The 22,851-nt window shown below is 40.1% G+C and overlaps 1 protein-coding gene across 1 annotated transcript in view; it reads left to right on the forward strand.

Moving 5' to 3' along the window:
- Positions 1 to 21,358, forward strand: part of LOC105605487 (uncharacterized) — a 44,247-nt gene extending 22,889 nt beyond the window's left edge. The window contains exons 3-5 of the mRNA XM_060407984.1: positions 9,583 to 9,644; positions 10,813 to 10,892; positions 16,211 to 21,358. Coding sequence (XP_060263967.1) covers positions 9,583 to 9,644; positions 10,813 to 10,892; positions 16,211 to 16,268 — 200 coding nt within the window. The 3' untranslated portion in view covers positions 16,269 to 21,358. The remainder of the gene's footprint in view (positions 1 to 9,582; positions 9,645 to 10,812; positions 10,893 to 16,210) is intronic.
- The last annotated feature ends 1,493 nt before the right edge of the window (positions 21,359 to 22,851 follow it).

The raw sequence follows: 22,851 nt of genomic DNA on the forward strand, positions 1-22,851 counted from the left end.
CAGGCAGGAGTCAGAAGGCACCCCTTTTTTGGAGACCGAGCAGGGCAGAGCCTTCGTGCCAGCATTCCAGCAGCTGCGGCTTGCCTACATAATCTGCGACCTGCCGTCAGCACGCATCATCGACCAGGATGCACTGATCCCTGCTACCTGGCTGACCCCAGTGTACAAAGAGCAGTGGCTTGCCCTCCTCCGGGCTGAGCAGACCAGAGACCGCGGGCCCGTGGATGTCTACGTGTCCGACCTCCAGAGGACCAGCATGCGGTGCGGAGGCCAGCTCCTCAGGGATGAGCAGTGCACCTGGCGGTGGGCAGGCTTCAACTTCGGCTGGGACTTGGTAGTGTGCTATGCCAACCGGCGTATCATTTTCAAGCGCAGTGCACTGAACAACTCTTGCGGTCTCGGGGTCAGCTTACTCTGGCAGAGAAAGGTCGCGTTCCGCTTGCGCCTGGCCTCTTTGGACAGGGCTGGAAGAGCCATTTTCCGGAAGGAGACAGAATACCAGGTGCTTTCCCTGGGAAAGGATGAAGAGCTAGAGGTGATGAATCTAGAGAACGAAGATGTGGGTTTCCCCATATATGTGACCTGTAATTTCCTGTACCTCCCCAGAAAGGGGCGTTTTTCTGAGTAAGGACTCCTGAAAACAAAATCTAGGAGAGGTGAGCAGCTCTTTTCCTGGGGTCAGGGCGACCAGCTTTGTCCAGATGCCAACTCCTTCTGTGGGACCAACCGGACTTGCCCACCTCTGGTGGCCCAACTCTGTCAGTCTTTGTTGAACTGTAGCTCATAATACTTGAGATTGTTTACCTGAGCCTATGAAGAGGAGAAATTTTAAAGCTCCCCTCCCCCAACACCTTTAGAACTTATTTGTGCTGTTAATGTGGCAACCTGTCGTCCTGGTTTACCATCCATCAATGCCCCCTCCCATCATTTCTGCAAAGTCAAAGACCAGCTGACTTTACAGAGGAGCTGTGAACCTACCTACTCTACTACTGTTATTGAAACTCTTAAAATATGCATTTCCTTTAGCTTGATTAAATGAATGTTAAAGAAACAGTTTGGTTTCTCTGTCAGTTCATGTGTTTAGAGCCGCTCTGCCCCACTCATTACCACCACTACCGCTAGCTTCTAGCTTAGTTTGGATTGTTTCCCTTTCCCCATTTCCATGATCTCTCACTATGTGAACACACCCAGGCTACACTGATGATCTTCTGTTTATTGATTGTTCCTCAATATTCTTAGGTTAGTTGACTTTATATCATATCTTGATGTTAGTTCAGCTTTATTTTGACTTTCCTAGCATTTTAACCCTAGAAAGACGTCTCAAATCTTTTTTTTTCCTCATTTATTTTTATTTTATTTTTTTCTCATTTATTTATTTTTTTAATTTATTTTTTTTAAGTTTTTTATTTTTAAAATTTTAAAATCTTTAATTCTTACATGCATTCCCAAACATGAACCCCCCTCCCACCTCCCTCCCCATAACATCTCTCTGGGTCATCCCCATGCACCAGCCCCAAGCATGCTGCATCCTGCGTCAGACATAGACTGGCGATTTAATTCTTACATGATAGTATACATGTTAGAATGCCATTCTCCCAAATCATCCCACCCTCTCCCTCTCCCTCTGAGTCCAAAAGTCCATTATACACATCTGTGTCTTTTTTGCTGTCTTGCATACAGGGTCGTCATTGCCATCTTCCTAAATTCCATGTATATGTGTTAGTATACTGTATTGGTGTTTTTCTTTCTGGCTTACTTCACTCTGTATAATCGGCTCCAGTTTCATCCATCTCATCAGAACTGATTCAAATGAATTCTTTTTAATGGCTGAGTAATACTCCATTGTGTATATGTACCACTGTCTCAAATCTTATACAGCCCTATATTGGGGGTGGAGTGGAAGGCAGCAGATTGATTCTATGAGGACATCTCCGTACTAGATAGACTTTTTCTGTGGCATACAGTCATGAATTATTTATGCACCAGAATGCACTCTTGAAGCACATTGATGGCCTTTGCCCTTCAGAAACATTTGACGTTTGAATTGTACTTGGAAAGACTCTTTCCTGCTTAAAAACAGGTCTGGAAAGGAATGCTTTTGAATTATAATGGGAATTATTTGGCATCTGGAAGTGGGATCGTGAGAAGTCCACACTAGTAATCAAAAGGGTAAGATAAAGTGTTTTTGTCACAAAAGGAGAAGCACACTAGTCATGACTTGAATTTGTTAGTTTCTGATTACTGTTAACTTACAAATTGTCACCATCCCATTCCCTCCATTGAGTCATTTTGAGGTCAAAGAATGGAAAACTCTATATAAGAACCCATACAAATAATAAATACATGCTAGGAAAGAGTGTGATAAATTAATACAAGATGAACAAATTAAAAAAAATAGTCACCAGATTTAATGTTTTACTTAGTTGAAATCAGAATTTTCTTTACCAGTGGTTTATGTTTCTCTTCCCAATTAGATTTTATCCGTTGTCATTCAGTGAACAAATTACTTTTGACTTTATTCATTCATTCATTCCTTTTTACTCTTTAAGGAAATTTGAAAGGCTTCGTTATCCCAAACCCACATACTAGTATTAGAGTAATATTTACATGACAGTTAGTTATATGAAATGGTTCAACCAGGAAGCTGCTGTTGTATCCTTCGATGTTTGCCCTTAATTTTGCATCCCCCTACCCTTTCTTGTGTTCCCTTATATTCCATATACCTAACCAACTACAAACAATAGACTTCATTTTATTTATTTTTTAAAATAACTGGGGAGAAGAGTAAGTCATGATTCAGTTGAAAGGTAAAAATTATTATTATTTTTTTGGTAAGAATTTCACTTTCTTTATATAAACTCTCTAAGCAATTTGAAATTACTTTTTCTTGAGCTGAATGCCAAGATGCCATTTCATCTAAACAGAGGTGTCCTCACTTAGGAAATTCAGAGACTACTTAGCTACAAGTGTACCTTGACTGAAAGATCTGCTTTTGTTTTCCTACCCAACTAGCTTTAAATCCTTAAATTGCTTATTGCTGCTTACAATAGAAAGATGTTCAATAATGTACAAACAGTGATAGCTGAAATACACTCATTTAAACATTTAAACTCTCACAAACCCTGACTGTTGCCATTTGCCGGTTTGGGCAATTTATCCAATACCTGTCTCTATTTTTTCACTTTTTTTTCTTTTCTTTTTGGCTGCTCAGGATGAGGAAGAAAGCTTTTCCCACCTTGATACTCATTTTGTTAGCCTCTTCGTAAAGGCATGGGGAGATGGGGAGGCAGGACAAAATGTATAGTCATGGTAATGCTATAGGAAGCCATCAAGCTAAATATCAGCAAACTAAATGCCACACTAAAGGAGATGTACCCCTATGGGATACCATGTGGTCCTTGACAATGATGAGGATTTATCCCTGTCTCTGTCTTTCCCTCTCTGTATGTCTGCCGCTCTCTGTCATCCCCTATCTCTGTCTCCATTATGTCTGTCTGCATCCCTGTCTAATTTCTATCTACCTTTGTCTTTGTCTACCTCAGTCTCTGTCTCAGACTGCCTATCTTTGTCACTCTCTGTCTCTATCTTACTGTCCATATCTTTCCGTTTCTGACAGTCTTTTGTGTCTGGGTCTCTATGTTTCTGTCTCTGTCTCTGTATTTCTCCAGTGCTTCTGTATCTGTCTGTATCTGCATCTCTCCATGTCTCTTTCTCCATCCATCTGTCTTTGTCTTTCCTTTGCTGTCCCGATCTGTCTCTGTCTTTCTCCCTCCCCACCTTGTTTCTCTCTGACTCTCTCTCTCCATCACTATCTCTGTGTCTGTTGTCTCTCTTTCAGTGTGCCTCTCTGACTCTCTCTCTCTCCATCACTATCTCTATATCTGTTGTCTCTCTTTCAGTGTGCCTCTGTCTTTCTCTGTCTCTCAGTCTGTCTCTGTCTTTCTGTGTCAGTCAGCCTCTGCCTGTCTCCCCGTCTCTGTCTGTAACCATCATTCTTTGCCTTAGTTTGAATGTGTGTCTGTTTGTCCCTGTCTGTGCCTGGCTTCCTCTGCCTCCCTGTCTCTGTCTCCATTTATTTCTACCTATCTGTTTCCATCTATTTCTACCTGTCTCTGTCTGCCCCTTTCTGTGTATCCCTTTCTACCTGTCTCTTTTGTGGGAGGAGGTATAATATCTGAGTCTGTCCATCTGTTGGGCTTTCTCAGCCTGCCTGACCAGCTATCTCTGTTTTTCTGTCAGGCTGTCCTGTCTCTGGCTATTTCTACATCTGGCTCTGTTGCATCTTTTGATAGTCCATCTCTGCTTCTGCCTGTCTTAAGGAGACAGGAATGAAATGTTATTACAATTTGGTAGACAAACCCTCTTCTCTCATCTTCCCTTCCAGTGGTGTCCTAAAGATAGATGCTGTAAGAAGATAAAGGTTAGCATTCGTGTTCAAAGACACAAGAGACTTAAATAAACAATGACTTATGAAGGAGAAAGCAGTGCCCCAGGGATGTAAGTGGGATGGACACAGACAGCAGACCAGTGTAAATTTTGCTACTGTGGAAAGGATCTATATATAAATAGCACAAAGATGACATTGGAATTTTAATGAAAGATAAATCATGTGCTGGAAAAAGAAAACCATCTTTTTAAGAGAAAAATAAAAAAGAAGAGGGAGTGTCTAGCCACAAGGTCTACAGGAAGGTACTTGCCAAGTCTCAGCCACAGAATTTGGACATGAAACTGCCTGATGAGAGTTAAAATAGCAAAATTCACTTATTTTATATAAGCACATCACATAAGTTTAACCATGCAATTAAACTTAAACTTTTGAATTGGGGTAAGCAAACACACACACACACACACACACACACACACACACACACACACACACACACACACTGAAATAAGTGGACTGAAGCAGGATCCAAGGTTTTTATGTCATCAACTGTTCAGCTAGTAACATGACTCCTAAGACATTCATACACACACACACATACACACACACACATTTATATTTTATGAGCCCATATGAGGTTCCACCCTTTCCTTGTCCACTCAGCTACCTGGGCCTTGATGCCCTTCCCTTTATTCAAGATAAATCTCTTGAAAGGGGTGTGTCATCTTCCCCCTGTTGTAAGGTTTACTTGCTTGACTCCAGGCACCATCTATATGTCATAGACTCTCAAATTCATAGCCCATGCACAGACCTTTGAATTCAGACTTATAACTAACAGTCTGCCCCACCACTTGGAAATCTCAAAGGTGGTGCAGTCTACAAAGGAACAAAATATAACTTATAGTCCAGGCAACCAATTTTAATCTAAATGTAGCTTCCTTCCTCATTTGAGTAAATAAATAGAAAGACACTGATGCTGGTAAGGAGAAAATAACCAGGATGTTAGCTGAAAGTTATACTTCTTCAAGTGTTTGTGTTTCAGAAGTAAAATTTGTCTATTCATGACATTCTAAAGAAAGGTGGCAATTTTTTTTCTAGTAGGTAAGAGAACTGAAATTTACCTCATTTATTTAGACAATAGCCAATTGATATATTAACAGTCTTTGGGAATGATTTGTTCTAACAATGTAGATGAAAGTTTGGTTTAGTCTGTGAACACATTTTCCATGTCAATTGCTATGATTAGACTCTGAGATCAGACACCAGAGGATAAATTTCACTCCACATTGTAGCAAAATTCAACTATCAAACTTGGTTTAAAGACTAGCAGGGTAATAAGATGCAATGGAAGGAACAAAAACTATCTGGGCAAATTCAAGGTAAGATTTGAATACCCAAAAGATCCTTAATTCTCTGAGAAGTATTCATCACATAAACACACTGCATTACATTGGTGACGTCTGTCAATTATTTAAAAAAATAAAAATAGTACATGGTGATGGCAAAAATAAGAATCTACAAGCAGCTGATGGTTTTGATTAGCATGTTTGCAGTACATGGGATTTTATGAAGAGTGGTGACTCTAAGTGAATTAAAATCGTCCAAGCAGTCACGAAGAGCGTGTTTTGGGTGAAGGCAAGTGGGTGAGTATGGTCCACCACAGGTGAGGAGACTTCCTGTAGAGGTATATTCTTAAAAATGGTAGCCCCTAGTCATATGTGATTATTTAAATTGATTAAAATTAAATACAATTTAAAATTCAGTCTCTCAGTCTCGCAGCATTTGAAGTGCTCAATGGCTACATGTAAACCAGTGGCTACTATACTGTGTGCAGTGCAGATATGGAACATTTCTATCAGTGCAGAGAATTCTGTTAGATAGCGCTGTTCTATCATTAGTCATTCCAAGTAAAATTTACATTTCTTTCTACTTCTGAATACATAGGTCGCCTGGATAACCTATGTAGGGGTGGGTGATGTTTGTGGGGATGGGGAGGAGTTAGAAAAATGGAGATACAGAATGGTCACATTTGGATTTACAGGGTCTCATCAGGGTTTTATTCATCTCACTGTGCTTACTGAGATGTTATGGAGGCTGGGGACAGGGCTTGAGGAAGGTTGGTAGCCACCCAAAGGAAACCCTGTGCTTTGGAATGTGAAGAATTTGGGTCTTATCTTCTGCGGCCCATATAGCATCTGACCTGGTGGTCAGGCCATCATCTCAAACTCATTGTCCAAAACTCAACCTTTGCTTTCTTTCTCCCATTCCACTATCATTAATATCTATTTTCAATATATTTTATGGTTGGTCTTTTACTGTTCATATTGTTAATATCTCCACCAGTATACCAGCCTTCTTCTCAGTCTCTAGGCCTTGAAATTGCTGGTTGAAAGGATACAAAATAAATGTCTTTGTAAACTGAAAATTACATTAGAAATAATAGCATGTGAGGTTATTGTAAATACATTTAGATACAAGTACATAAATACATTTGAGTCTTCTGTTTTGCTTTGTCATCAGGTTTAATGTGATATGATATTTCAGTGCCTCCCAGCTAAAGACCAGCAGGAACACATTTATAGTTGAACAATTTGAGTTTATTATTCTTTGCAATGAAGGAGAACACACACAGTGAAGGAACTGTGGGCCACATAAGTACATGGGTGATAGAAAAGGGATGTTAAAAGATTTGGGCTTGGGACTTCCCTGCTAGTCCGGTGGATGAGACTTTGCCTTCCAAAGTAGGTGGTGTGCATTTGCTCCCTGGTTGGGGAAACTAAGGTCCCACGTGTCTTGTGGCCAAAAACCAAAACATAAAAGAAAAAAAAAAACAGAAGCAATATGGTAACAAATTCAATAAAGACTAAATAAAGAAATAAAGGGACCACATTAAAAAAATTTTTTTAAAGAGGTGGGCTTATTTTCGGTGATTTGGGTGAGGTTTTAAAGAAGCAGAGTTTTGATCTGGATTGGATACTGTCAGGAAGACAGGGTATTCCTATTACAGTATCTTAATAAACCTTTTGTATAGAGAGACCAGATTAGAGTGAGGTTAAAGCTGCAATTGCTGAAAACACACAAAGAAACAAAGCAAAGGGGAAAACAAACCCCCCAAACTAGCAGTCACTCATACTAGCTAGGAGAGGGATATATGGTGATTTGTACAGTGATTTTGCTTTTGTCTGTGCTTAGGGAAAAAAATCATGAAGTGGCCTTTGTTTTGTCTTAATCATGATCTCAGAGTGACAAGATCTCATGATCTCATCTGAAGTTGGCATTCCCTGAGATTTTTTTCAATGTCTAAAGAGAATAACATGGAGAATAACATGTCCTAGCCTGGATGTCAAGAGATATTTTTTAGTACCCTCTTTTGGCCACAAGCCATTAATCCATGTTATCTAGATTATCAACACTGCTCTGATTTTGATGATCAGGAATTTGTTTAGAGAATGTAGTCTGTAGTAGGACATGGGTTGGTCTCTCCTGCTCCTCTTGCCGTAGAATGCATCATTGAATACTCTGGTGTGACATGGGCTGTGCAATAGCATTTAAGACTCCAGACAGGATGCACTGGCCAACTGCAAAACAAGTAATCAAACGAAACACAGTGATTATTAGTCCTTGAAACAAGACTTGAAGTCAAGGGCTTGGGTTATAAAAACCAGGCAATGAATCCAGCTGGGTTCACCTTTGAGCACCACATGACTTTTGTCAGAATCAAAGACAAGTTTTGGACCACCCTTGCTAGCTATTATTTTCCCTAATGTGAGAATAGCAAGTCACAAAGCCTATATGAATAGGGAGTCAGTTATTCTTTGTGTGTGTGTGTGTGTGTGTGTGTGTGTGTGTTAGTCACTCAGTCATGTCTGACTCTTTGCAACCTCATGGACTATAGCCCACGAGGCTCCTCTGTCCATGGTATTCTTCAGGCAAGAATACTGGAGTGGGTTGCCATTCCCTTCTCCAGGGGATCTTCCTGACCCAGGGACTGAACCCAGGTCTCCTGCATTGCAGGCAGATTCTTTACCATCTGAGCCACCAGAGAAGCCCTTCCTGGTGAGATTTTTTTTTTTTTTTAGTTTTTTATTTTTTAAATTTTAAAATCTTTAATTCTTACATGCGTTCCCAAACATGAACCCCCCTCCCACCTCCCTCCCCATAACATCTCTCTGGGTCATCCCCATGCACCAGCCCCAAGCATGCTGCATCCTGCGTCAGACATAGACTGGCGATTCAATTCTTACATGATAGTATACATGTTAGAATGTCATTCTCCCAAATCATCCCACCCTCTCCCTCTCCCTCTGAGTCCAAAAGTCCGTTATACACATCTGTGTCTCTTTCCCTGTCTTGCATACAGGGTCGTCATTGCCATCTTCCTAAATTCCATATATATGTGTTAGTATACTGTATTGGTGTTTTTCTTTCTGGCTTACTTCACTCTGTATAATCGGCTCCAGTTTCATCCATCTCATCAGAACTGATTCAAATGAATTCTTTTTAACGGCTGAGTAATACTCCATTGTGTATATGTACCACAGCTTTCTTATCCATTCATCTGCTGATGGACATCTAGGTTGTTTCCATGTCCTGGCTATTATAAACAGTGCTGCGATGAACATTGGGGTACATTTGTCTCTTTCAATTCTGGTTTCCTCGGTGTGTATGCCCAGCAGTGGGACTGCTGGGTCATAAGGTAGTTCTATTTGCAATTTTTTAAGGAATCTCCACATTGTTCTCCATAGTGGCTGTACTAGTTTGCATTCCCACCAACAGTGTAGGAGGGTTCCCTTTTCTCCACACCCTCTCCAGCATTTATTGCTTGTAGATTTTTGGATCGCAGCCATTCTGACTGGTGTGAAGTGGTACTTCATTGTGGTTTTGATTTGCATTTCTCTAATAATGAGTGATATTGAGCATCTTTTCATGTGTTTGTTAGCCATCCGTATGTCTTCTTTGGAGAAATGTCTATTTAGTTCTTTGGCCCATTTTTTGATTGGGTCGTTTATTTTTCTGGAATTGAGCTGCATAAGTTGCTTGTATATTTTTGAGATTAGTTGTTTGTCAGTTGCTTCATTTCCTATTATTTTCTCCCATTCAGAAGGCTGTCTTTTCACCTTGCTTATGTTTTCCTTTGTTGTGCAGAAGCTTTTAATTTTAATTAGATCCCATTTGTTTATTTTTGCTTTTATTTCCAGAATTCTGGGAGGTGGATCATAGAGGATCCTGCTGTGATTTATGTCTGAGAGTGTTTTGCCTGGTGAGTTTTTAAAAGAAACTGGTTTGACTGTTACTGGATAATCCCCTCTGTAACCCCTCCCCCCTCCCCCACCGGTTTCTGGGAAACAAGATCTGCTGGAATGTTTAGTTTAACATATCACCAAGTCTCTAGCAACTATCCTGAACACACAAGATAAGTTAGCATATGCCATATGGGTGTTATATAAGATGTTACATAACAAATAGTACCTCATTGTGGCACGGCCTCTATCAGCAGAATAAGCATCATTTATCACAACTAGAGAAAGCCGATTTTGTGTTCCTCAGGGTAAGTGATGTATTTAGCAGAACTTCCCTTGTGTGGCTCAGCTGGTAAAGAATCCACCTGTGGTGCAGGAGACCTGGGTTTGATCCCTGGGTTGGGAAGATACCCTGGAGAAGGGAAAGGCTACCCACTCCAGTATTCTGGCCTGGAGAATTCCATGGACTGTATAGTCCATGGGGTCGCAAAGAGTTGAACACGACTGAGTGACTTTCACTTTCACTTTCAATCAGTTTCACAAAGCAGGCTGACTATCATGAACAAATGGAATACCATGAGCAAATTTGACTATCAGGGTCAGGGTGGCCCCAATAATGGAGCCTACTTTTGATTGAGTAGGACTTGCCGATAGGATTATAATGACCTCTGCAGTATTTTGCTGAGATTAGGTCAGTGTCCAGTTTTTAACGTCTGGAGGTTGGGATTAATGCTCTAAGGGAAACTGACAAATAGCATTTGTTTCTTTTGTCAGCAGGGTGTGATGGGGAATGTCAGATGTTTTCCCTTAAGTGGCAGAAGGAGACCACTGGAGTTAAAAAATAATACAATAAAAATAAGGGGAGCTCATAGTAATGTGCTGGAAGACATCAGAATGTAATGGTAGGCAACAGTATTAGTAAAAGGGGAGGAAAAGTTCCCAGAGAATCAGAAAATTAATGTCATTCTGTCATCTTGGGGAGGAATCTGTCCACTTTCTGAAGTCAGTGACACCTGGAAAGCTGCTAAGAATCCTCAATTTAAGGTCTTCAGATGGAGTGGATACCCAGTATCCACGGGGATGTGATGAGGAACAACTCAAGGATCAGCACTCTGGAGTTTTAGTGATGTTAGTTGTTAATAGTACCTGGTAAACTTTTTTCTTTCTTTCTTTCTTTTTTTAACCTAGGCTCAAGGGCAGATTTTTCTGATGCTTATTTCAGAAGACCAAGGAGTCTCCAGGTTGAAGATCACGGAAAGGCTGTTTAGGTGAGTGTTCGGGAGATTTGCTCATATCTGTGTGATAAAGCTGGAAGTGTTGTATGAATGCTTTCAATTAATTAATCTTATCAGCTTGTAAAAATGGTAGAATCAAAAATTGCGGATGAGATTCCCAAGTATATGGGCTGGCCTCATGTGAATTAATAAGTAGATAAACTATGAGTCCCAGATGGGGTTGATCTTACATACATTAAAGTTAATGGTAATATTTGAGGCCATGGAAAACTGTCCAAGGGCTTTACCAACTTTAGTTTTAGCATTCCATATTTATTATGGAATACATTTGCAATATAGAAATGATCAGTCTATTTCTGTTTAACTTTGATAGATTGAGAAAATTATTTCATCTGAGTTTTAAAATAAAGTAATTCAAATTAATTTGGTATAACAAAAACATCTACCATATTCATAATGATTACTTCTTTTCTTATTCCTAATATCTTCTACTTCTCTCTCTCTCTCTCTCAATAACTGTTGCTGTACATTTATCAGTTTCTTTTGCATTCCCTAGCAACAAGCTAGGTTTGTTTGAATCTAGTTTGAAGCAAGTTTGGTCTGCTTGAACTTCTTTATGGATTTTTTGTTTTGTTTTGTTTTCTCTTTAATTTTGGTAAATGTTCCTTCTACTTTCTTGCATTCATTCTGTTATTCTAATTTCATATTTTGGTTGCTTAGCTCATTAATTTGTGGTCTTTCTTCTTTTCTAATAAGCATTTGGTGTTATAAATGTCCCTCAAACTACCACTTTCGTGTATCCCACAAGATTTTATAGGTGCTATTTTCATTATCATTTGGTTGTAATATTTCCTAATTTCTATTATGATTAATAATTACTATTTATCCCTTGTTGGTCATATGTATCACTTGATTCTGGTCATATCTTTTCTTTTTAATGTTCCTACCCTAAGTGGTTTGTTTCTGTTTTCCCTTGGGTTATTATTTTTTTAACTCAATTCCACTGTATTCAGAGAGCATTGTTTTATGCTTGAAAATTGCTGACATATATTTGTGGACTAGTGAATGATCATCTTTTCTAAATGTTCCATTTGTGCTCCCAAAGAATATATATTCTCTAATCTTTGGACCTAGTATTCTATACCTGCTCATTAGAACAAGATTTAATAGGGTTCTTCAAATCTCCCTTATCATTGCTAATAGTTATTGTTTTCTTAATTGATCAGTGTTAGTGAGTTAAGTTGCTCAGTCATGTCCGACTCTTTGCGACCCCATGGACTGTAGCCTACCAGGCTCCTCTGTCCATGGTGTTTTCCAGGCAATAGTACTGGAATGGATTGCCATTTCCTTCTCCAGGGGATCTTCCCAACCCAGGGATTGAACCCAGGTCTCCCGCATTGTAGACAGACGCTTTACCATCTGAGCCATCAGTTACTGAGAGATATACTAAAAGTTCCCACTCTATGAATCTGCCAATTTCAGTGAATTTTTGCCATATGTATATTTGAGCCTTCAGAATTATAATCACAGTAATTAGCCCTGAATCCCTGCTTTTAATCATTTATGAGCTGAAAGTCCACAACTGCTTCCTTTTAACCTTTTCGTGCCCTCTTCTTTTTAAGATCATATGGCTCCATTTTGAATTTTTCCTAGTAATCTCTATTTTGCAGTTGTTTCTGTCATCTTATTTCTGCTTCCTATTGATTGGGTTTTTTTTTTTCCTATGCTTCTTATGTATTATTCTCTTTTATCTGTTTTCCATCAGATTGATTGAGTTTCTGTCAGATGGATTGAGTGTCCTTTAGTACTGTATTTCCTCTAGTGAGTTGGGAATAATGTATCCTATTTCTATTTGTCAAGTTCACCAGTGATGTTTTATCGTGCTCTCCAAAGTTGCCAAGTCAAGTGTGATGCTATGAGTAAAGAGTTGTTCATAGACTGCTTTATGCTTACCCAGTGTTCCTTAGGGCAAAATTCAAGACATCAACAGAATCTATTGAACATCACGACAATGATTTAAATCCAGTTGTTTTGATTTGGAGGTGGAAAGGTTGTAGTAGAGCAGGGAAATGACATTTACTGAACAGCTTTAATATTCCAAGCACTTCATGTGCATTTTCTCATTTGACCCTTGCAAACACCATACTTGGTATGCATTCTTACATCCTCATTTGAAATGAGAAAAGTGAGAATCAGAGAGGTTAAGTAACCTTTCCCTTACATTAGCTAATAATTTCTGGAGTGAATCTAGGTCCCTTTGATGGTGAACTTCAGGGGTTTTCCAATATTCCACACTGTCTTCAAAGGTAGAAACATAAAATGGAGCCACCTGCAGCCTCTCATATTGAATAAGTTAAACTTATGAGGTCCGGGGCTGTGTTCAACCCCAGCAAAGGGACCATTTGTCTGTCTCACAACTCAGCTTTTCTTTTTCCCTCAGAATTGGCACTGCCACACAACTGCAGATAACCCATTTTCCATCGATTTTCACAGAAAAGAGAAAACTTATGTTTTACACCTTTCATGGGTTATATGCCATCACTTGGTCCACCTTTACCTGCTACCTGTTGAAGTCTTGCTTCCTTAGAGAGACAGAGAGATGGTCTCTAGTGATTGCAACATGTACAGATACAAGAAGTATATACACAAATAGTATGCAAGTTCTTGAATATTCACAAATACCTATTTCTTCATCAGTGTTTTGCCTTCTTCCCAAAAGTTCATCTTAAGTCATTCACCTAACATCCTTGCTTAGTAAACCACTTCCCACCTGCTCACACCACACACACACACACACACTGGGGGAGGGGGCAAAAAGCCGTGGGTCCCATATCTGCAAAGTAAGGTAAAGAAAATTAGAGACAACAGAAAATAATTCTGACATGTAGTAGGTACTCAATACAGTGGAAATTTGTTCATCATCTTTATTATAACATTGTTAATGGAAATATTGCATTTTTGTGTACTCTTTCTATATTGAGAATCACAATGTAAATTTTTCCTTCCAACCACCAAACACAATTTAGAAAACTCAAGATGGGTAGGAAACTCTATCGTCTTTACAGATATTTTTACTCTTTCTGCTGTTTCCTTTTCCTTTCTGACAATTCCTAGTTTTATCCTTTAATTTCTGTTTCAGGAACTTCCTTTAGTCCTTTTTTTTTTTATTTGAAGTAGGTCTGCTGGCAACAAATTCTCTTAGTTTAGTTTTTCTTCATCTGAGAATGTGTTTATATTTCCCCTTCATTCCTGAAAGTTATTTTTACCAGTTATGATTTTCTGGGAAGACAGTTCATTTATGTCAGCACTTGAGAAATGTTATACCACTTCCTTCAGGCCTCCACGGCTTCTGATGAAAAATCCATTGAGAGACATTTTTTTATAGTCTCACAGGTCTCTGAGGCTCTGTTCATCTTTGTTTCCAGTTTATTTTCTCTCTCTTAGTTGGACTGGGTAATTTCTATTGTTCTGACTTTAAGCTCAAAGTCTTTCCTTTTTCCTCTCCATTTTGCTACTGAATCCATGCATTGAGTTGTTAACTGACTTTCACAAATATTTTTTCAGTTCTAAAATTTCCATTGGGATCTTCTTTGTATCCTCTATAAACTTTGCTGACTTTCCCTATTCTTTTTCATTTTTTCAACTGTTATTTATTCCTCACTGAAGCATTTTAATGATAGCTGCTTAAAAATCCTTGTCAGGTAATTCTAACATCTGTGCCATTTTGGTGCTGGCATCAGTTGATTGTCTTTCCCATTCAAGTTGAGCTTTTACTGGATTTTGGCATGATGAATGATTTTCGATTTTATCCTTCCTGGACATTTTGGTTGATTTGAGAGTCTGGGTATTATTCAATTCTTCTGTTTCAGCAGACTTCCTCTGACACTGTACCAGCAGGTGAAGGCAGGAGTGGAAGTCCAGGTTCCCCACTTAGGCCTGTGTTTATACCATGGGGGAGGGAGATGCCTCTGGCACTGCTCCTCATCTGGCCTGCACTGAAAGCGCATGGTATGCAGAGGGCTTGTTACCCCTGGGAAGTTGTATTTCCTATTGTTACAGCAAGCATGTAGCTAGGCATGAGAAGAGAAATGGGGGGCAGGGGCCAGGTGGCAGGAAACCATACATCTTGTAAACAGCGGGGGTCCATGGGCAGACAGAGGGAAGCAGGAACCTTCAGACAGAAGGGAGGCCACACATTTTGGGTGGTAAGGATCTGAGTAGCAGACAAAGAAAGCTGGGGAACTGTGGGAATCTCCTGCATCCCAATGGAAACTTTCCCTCATCTGTGCTCTCATTACAATAAGATTAGCCTTACAGATAAGAAGTACTCACCATGTACCGACACATGACACTTCTAATCTAAGCTAAATGGGAACAGAAATCACTCCTCATCTTGGAAAAATGGAGCTGGGATGGAAGTCAAGGAAGTCAACTCCCAAACCCCTCCTTCTCTAGACAATATTCTGCCACTTCACTTGCTTACCCCTCAGAACAGGCTTGCCAATGAGGCCCAGGGCAGCATCTCTTCACTTGTTTGCCCGCTCTCCCTCTGAGAATGTATCTTTGCTTAAATACACTTTTACTTTACTTTCTTAACCTCTCTGCTTCTGGTAGGGGAAATACGCTGACTGAAACCGTCCACCCTGGCCAGGCACCATAGTAACCATTCACGTGAGTTGTTTTAAGACAGGAGGTCCTATTAAAGAACACGAAACTGATAAACCACCACCAGCTGGAAGAGTTCAGGAAAGGTCAAAAGGAGACGCCACATGTCCTACCACCTCCCAGAACCCTCCTCGCTGGGATCCATCTTGGCTGAACAACACGTGTGCCCCCAGGAAAGATCTTGAGTCAGAATGATTGGCCAGAGACAACACAGAAACTAATCCCAATACCATAAAAAGTGGCAGAGCAGTTCTCCTGGGTTCCCTTACCCTACTGCTCTCCACCCAGGTGCCCCTTCCCAGTAAAGTCTCTTGTTTTGTCAGCATGTGTGTTTCCTTGGACAATTCATTTCTGAGTGTTAGATAAGAGCCCACTCTCGGGTCCTCAAAGGGGTCCCCCTTCCAGCAACAACTGGCAATCATGAAGGGACCCCTGTTTACTGTGGCTGACATCCTGGCCACTCAGGGTACTCAAGAACCAGCTCACCTGCTGACGGATCAGACACAGCGGCCACAACCAGCACCCCTTTGTCCCTGATCTCTTTCCTGAACAATGGCTGGAGTGCCCCGACCAGATAAGGAATAAGACACTTTATTGACTTCCCTGCCCCTTCCTTTTTTTTTTTCTCCTTCTCTCATCCCTCTTTTCAACCCCTCCTATCCTACTGTTCTTTTCTTCTCCCCCAGTATTGGACTCAGGAGTCTGATTGAAGGGCCTCAGCCTGAACTGAGGATCACAGCCTGATCACCTCCAGTTGGCAGAGAACTCGAATTCTGGTTCTGGTCTGATATGGCCTGATTTCTGGTTTTTGGTAGGGCCGAGTTCCAGTCCTCCTTTCCTGGAAGCCCAGGAGAAAATTCCCATAACATCTGGGCATCTGCAGGTGGCAAGACGACTGTAAGGCCACTCCCTCTTTTTTTTCTTGTCCCCTCCCAACCCTAACCGTTTTTTTTTTTCTCTCCCCTCCTCCTCTTTCAACCTGTCCTCTTTCCCTTCCTTTGAAGACCCAAGGTATTTCTATTTACTCTGTCTATCAATACTCAGACCTGAAGTTTGAGTCTTTGTGAGAGATTTTCTGAGAGACCATGATCTCTCCTCCCCATAAATTGTGCTTTTTGTTCTTGGGGAGATAATCGGGCACTAGGAGCCCTCCATCAGGTGCCCTATTTCTATAAATTCAGCCGTTTGATTGTTCATTTGGCCAAGTGCTTCAAATGGAAGTGATTGATGGGGCTCAGTATAGTTGCACCTGGTCTTGGGTGAAAGTTAATACCCTAGACATATGTCTACCTTTTGGGGCCAGTCCTACAGCCCCTCTGATTGTGCTTACTGCTGAGCATTTCCTTTGGCTCATGGACAACCAGGTGATCTGGGGCCAAGAGAGAGCTTGCAACCTCTCTAGAGTCAGATATTTGACAGAGGAGGCAAAAACATACAATGGAGAAAAGACACTCTCTTCAACAAGTGGTTCTGGGAAAACTGGTCAGCTATGTGTAGAAGAATGAAATTAGAACACTTTCTAACATCATATACAAAAATAAACTCAAGATGGATTAAAGATCAGAAACTATAAGATCAGAATGGGAGAAAATAATAGCAAATGAAGCAATGGACAAACAACTAATCTTGAAAATATACAAGCAACTCCTGCAGCTCAATTCCAGAAAAATAAATGACCCAGTCAAAAAATGGGCCAAAGAACTAAATAGACATTTCTCCAAAGAAGACATACAGATGGCTAACAAGCACATGAAAAGATGCTCAACATCACTCATTATCAGAGAAATGCAAATCAAAACCACAATGAGGTACCATTTCACGCCAGTCAGAATGGCTGCAATCCAAAAGTCTACAAGCAATAAATGCTGGAGAGGGTGTGGAGAAAAGGGAACCCTCTTACACTGTTGGTGGGAATGTAAACTAGTACAGCCACTATGGAGAAGAGTGTGGAGATTCCTTAAAAAACTGGAAATAGAACGGCCTTATGACCCAGCGATCCCACTTCTGGGCATACATACCAAGGAAACCAGAACTGAAAGAGACATGTGTACCCCAATGTTCATCGCAGCACTGTTTATAATAGCCAGGACATAGAACGAACCTAGATGTCCATCAGCAGACGAATGGATAAGAAAGCTGTGGTACATATACACAATGGAGTATTACTCAGCCATTAAAAAGAATTCATTTGAATCAGTTCTAATGAGGTGGATGAAACTGGAGCCTATTATACGGAGTGAAGTAAGCCAGAAAGAAAAACATCAATACAGTATACTAACGCATATATATGGAATTTAGAAAGATAGTAATGATAACCCTGTATGCGAGACAGCAAAAGAGACACAGATGTATAGAACAGTCTTTTGGACTCTGTGGGAGAGGGAGAGGGTGGGATGATTTGGGAGAATGGCATTGAAACATGTATAATATCATATATGAAACGAATCACCAGTGCAGGTTCAATGCATGACACTGGATGCTTGGGGCTGGTGCACTGAGACAACCTAGAGGGATGGTACCGGGACGGAGGAGGGAGGAGGGTTCAGGATGGGGAACACGTGTTTATCTGTGGTGGATTCATGTTGATGTATGGCAAAACCAATACAATATTTTAAAGTAATTAACCTCCAATTAAAATAAATTTATATTAAAAAAATAAATTCAGTAAACAATTCCTGGAGAGGATATTAAAATAAATTTGCTGTACTATTCCTGAGGTCTAGACTGCCTTTTGTTTCATATAAAGTAATCTTTCAAATTGAAAAAAAAAAAAAAGAAACTATAAGATCAGAAACTATATAACTCTTAAAAGGAAAACATAGGTAGAACACTGACATAAATCACAGCAAAATCCTCTATGACTCACCTCCTAGAGTAATGGAAATAGAAACAAAAATAAAAAAGTGGGACCTACTTATGCACAATGAAGGAAACTATAAGCAAGGTGAAAAGACAACCCTCAGAATGAGAGAAGATCAGTTCAGTTCAGTTGCTCAGTCGTGTCCGACTCTTTGCGACCCCAAGAATTGCAGCATGCCAGGTCTCCCTGTCCATCACCAACTCCCGGAGTTCACTCAGATTCACTTCCATCGAGTCAGTGATGCCATCCAGCTATCTCATCCTTTGTCGTCCCCTTCTCCTCCTGCCTCCAATCCCTCCCAGCATCACAGTCATTTCCAATGAGTCAACTCTTCGCATGAGGGGGCCAAAGGACTGGAGTTTCAGCTTTAGCATCATTCCTTCCAAAGAAATCCCAGGGCTGATCTCCTTCAGAATGGACTGGTTGGATCTCCTTGCAGTCCAAGGGACTCTCAACAGTCTTCTCCAATACCACAGTTCAAAAGCACCAATTCTTCAGCACTCAGCCTTCTTCACAGTCCATCTCTCACATCCATACATGACCACAAGAAAAACCATAGCCTTGACTAGATGGACCTTAGTCAGCAAAGTAATGTCTCTGCTTTTTAATGTGCTATCTAGGTTGGTCGTAAGTTTTCTTCCAAGGAGTAAGCGTCTTTTAATTTCATGGCTGCAGTCACCATCTGCAGTGATTGTGGAGCCCCCCAAAATAAAGTCTGACACTGTTTCCACTGTTTCCCCATCTATTTCCAATGAAGTGATGGGACCAGATGCCATGATCTTCGTTTTCTGAATGTTGAGCTTTAAGCCAACTTTTTCACTCTCTTTCACTTTCATCAAGAGGCTTTTTAGTTCCTCTTCACTTTCTGCCATAAGGGTGGTGTCATCTGCATATCTGAGGTTATTGATATTTTTCCCAGCAATCTTGATTCCAGCTTGTGTTTCTTCAAGTCCAGCATTTCTCATGATGTACTCTGCATATAAGTTAAATAAGCAGGGTGACAATATACAGCCTTGACGTACTCCTTTTCCTATTTGGAACCAGTCTGTTGTTCCATGTACAGTTCTAACTGTTGCTTCCTGACCTGCATACAGATTTCTCAAGAGGCAGATTAGGTGGTCTGGTATGCCCATCTCTCTCAGAATTTTCCACAGTTTATTGTGATCCACACAGTCAAAGGCTTTGGCATAGTCAATAAAGCAGAAATAGATGTTTTTCTGGAACTCTCTTGCTTTTTCCATGATCCAGTGGATGTTGGCAATTTGATCTCTGGTTCCTCTGCCTTTTCAAAAACCAGCTTGAACATCAGGAAGTTCACGGTTCACGTATTGCTGAAGCCTGGCTTGGAGAATTTTGAGCATTACTTTACTAGCATGTGAGATGAGTGCAATTGTGCAGTAGTTTGAGCATTCTTTGGCATTGCCTTTCTTTGGGATTGGAATGAAAACTGACCTTTTCCAGTCGTGTGGCCACTGCTGAGTTTTCCAAATGTGCTGGCATATTGAGTACAGCACTTTCACAGCATCATCTTTCAGGATTTGAAATAGTTCAACTGGAACTGCATCACCTCCACTGGCTTTGTTCATAGCGATGCTTTGTAAGGCCCACTTAACTTCACATTCCAGGATGTCTAGCTCTAGATGAGTGATCACACCATTGTGATTATCTGGGTCATGAAGATCCTTTTTTGTACAGTTCTTCTATGTATTCTTGCTACCTCTTCTTAATATCTTCTGCTTCTGTTAGGTCCATACCATTTCTGTCCTTTATCAAGCCCATCTTTGCATGAAATGTTCCCTTGGGATCTCTAATTTTTTTGAAGAGATCTCTAGTCTTTCCCATTCTGTTGTTTTCCTCTATTTCTTTGCATTGATAGCTGAAGAAGGCTTTCTTATCTCTTCTTGCTATTCTTTGGAACTCTGCATTCAGATGCTTTTATCTTTCCTTTTCTCCTTTGCTTTTTGCTTCTCTTCTTTTCACAGCTATTTGTAAGGATTCCCCAGACAGCTATTTTGCTTTTTTGCATTTCTTTCCCATGGGGATGGTCCTGATCCCTGTCTCCTGTACAATGTCACCAACCTCATTCCATAGTTCATCAGGCACTCTATCTATCAGATCTAGGCCCTTAAATCTATTTCTCACTTCCACTGTGTAATCATAAGGGATTTGATTTAGGTCATGCCTGAATGGTCTAGCGGTTTTCCCTGCTTTCTTCAATTTAAGTCTGAATTTGGTAATAAGGAGTTCATGATCTGAGCCACAGTCAGCTCTTGGTCTTGTTTTTGTTGACTGTATAGAGCTTCTCCATCTTTTGCTGCAAAGAATATAATCAATCTGATTTTGGTGTTGACTTTTCTTGACAAAGCATAAAATAATAAAGATTGATAATAGATTTAGATTTACTAGTAATAGTAAAAAGAACTCAATTCAGATTCTTTCCTGAAAGTTTTAAAAACATAATTATCAATATAGATTTCTATATTTATTTTCATATGACCATGCTACTCCTATCTTCAATCGCCTCCATTTTACTATCTTTACCAGCAAATTCAATTCCCAGTTAGAAATGTAGTTCCCTCCTAGTACTTGAGATCCTTTCCTTGATATTGGACATCTGGCAGCGTTATTGTTTCCAACCATTCTAGCGAAATGCTATGGCGCAATCTATCACCTTATCATCTTTCAGGGTACTAAAATGATTAGTCTGCTACTATTTCTCCCTCTAGTTAGTTAACACTATATTGAATTGAATAGTTACTGTAAAAGGCTAAGCACAGTAAGAAGATAGAAAAAACAGTAAGGCCTCTGCCATTGAGAAATCTGCTGTCCATTTGTGGAAAAAAGAATTATATTGAAATAAGTAATTTAACAGACCATATTGATAAGCAAATACACACACACACACACAGACACACACAGACACACACACAGACACAGACACACAGACACAGACACACACAGACACACACACACAGAGACACACACAGAGACACACACAGACACACACACAGACACACACAGACACACAAACAGAGACACACACAGACACACACAGACACACACAGACACACAGAAACACACACACACACAGACACACACACACAGACACACACAGACACACACAGACACACACAGACACACACACACAGACACACACACACAGACACACACACAGACACACAGACACACACACAGACACACACACAGAGACACACACAGACACACACACAGACACACAGACACACACAGACACACAGACACACACACAGACACACACAGACACACAGACACACACACAGACACACACACACAGACACACACACACAGACACACACACACACAGACACACACAGACACACACATACACACCCACCTACCCACCCACCCACCCACCCACCCAAGCAGGGAAAGAAATTTTAGAGTAAGAAACAGATAGAGGAAGTATGTAGGTATTTTAATTCAGAGTTAATAAATGAGGCCAGTGGTTCTGAAACATCTATTTGCTTAAGAATGATCATTTGAAAGGTAGCTAAGCTTAATGGTTAATTAAGGGCTTGAATCATGGGGGCAGACTTCTCAATAAAAAGCCCAATTTTGGTAATGATTAGTTGTAAGAACATGAAGTCATGACTTTTCTCTTATCCTTATTTTTCATCAGCAGTGAATAGAGAAAAACAGTACTTTTTTGGAGGGAGGTAGGGTGGTGGTTACTATGAGGAATAAGTAAGTTAATTTTTAAAAAAAGAGCTTAAAAGAGTACTCAACCCACCGTAAGCACTTGATAAATCTTAATATTATAATCAGTATTATTGGAGCATTTGTTCAAAATGTAAATTTCTTAGATCCCACCCTCAGAGTATTCTGATTCAGTAAGTGTAGGACAGTGCCCAGCAATTTTCATTTTTTACCATGCTGCCAGATGGCTGACACAGATGATACAGAAGCAGAATTAAGAATGACAAGTTGTAGAGCATGTTTTGCAAATTTCACTGTTTGCTACCCCTTTGTGTTATAAACCCCTTCGAGAAGTTAAGGAAAGTAAGTGTCCTTTAAAAAAATAAATACGTATTTGCAAACACTCACAATTTTGCATATGATCTCACCTAACTTATAAGCCTCCTGAAGTTTGTTGATGAGTTCCTAAGAAACTAACAGAAGAGGGTATTTGGGAGGAAGGATTCCCAAAGTTCCTGGTTAAGAGGCCATGAAATACTTCATACCCACAAGGATGGCTACAATCAAAAAGACAAATGGAGTAAAACAAGGTTGGTGAGGATTTTTATTTTATTTTATATTTTATTTTACTTTTTGGCAAGGAACTAGAAATCTCATTCATTGGTAGTGGGAATGTAAAATGATGTATCCACTCTGGAAAATGGCTTGGCAGTTCCCCAAAGTGTTAAATATTATAAAGTTACCATATAACCCAGCAAGTCCACTCCAAATACAATATATCTCCAAGAAAAA

This window comes from Ovis aries, chromosome X, assembly GCF_016772045.2.
Source record: "Ovis aries strain OAR_USU_Benz2616 breed Rambouillet chromosome X, ARS-UI_Ramb_v3.0, whole genome shotgun sequence".
Taxonomy (NCBI): Eukaryota; Metazoa; Chordata; class Mammalia; order Artiodactyla; family Bovidae; genus Ovis; species Ovis aries.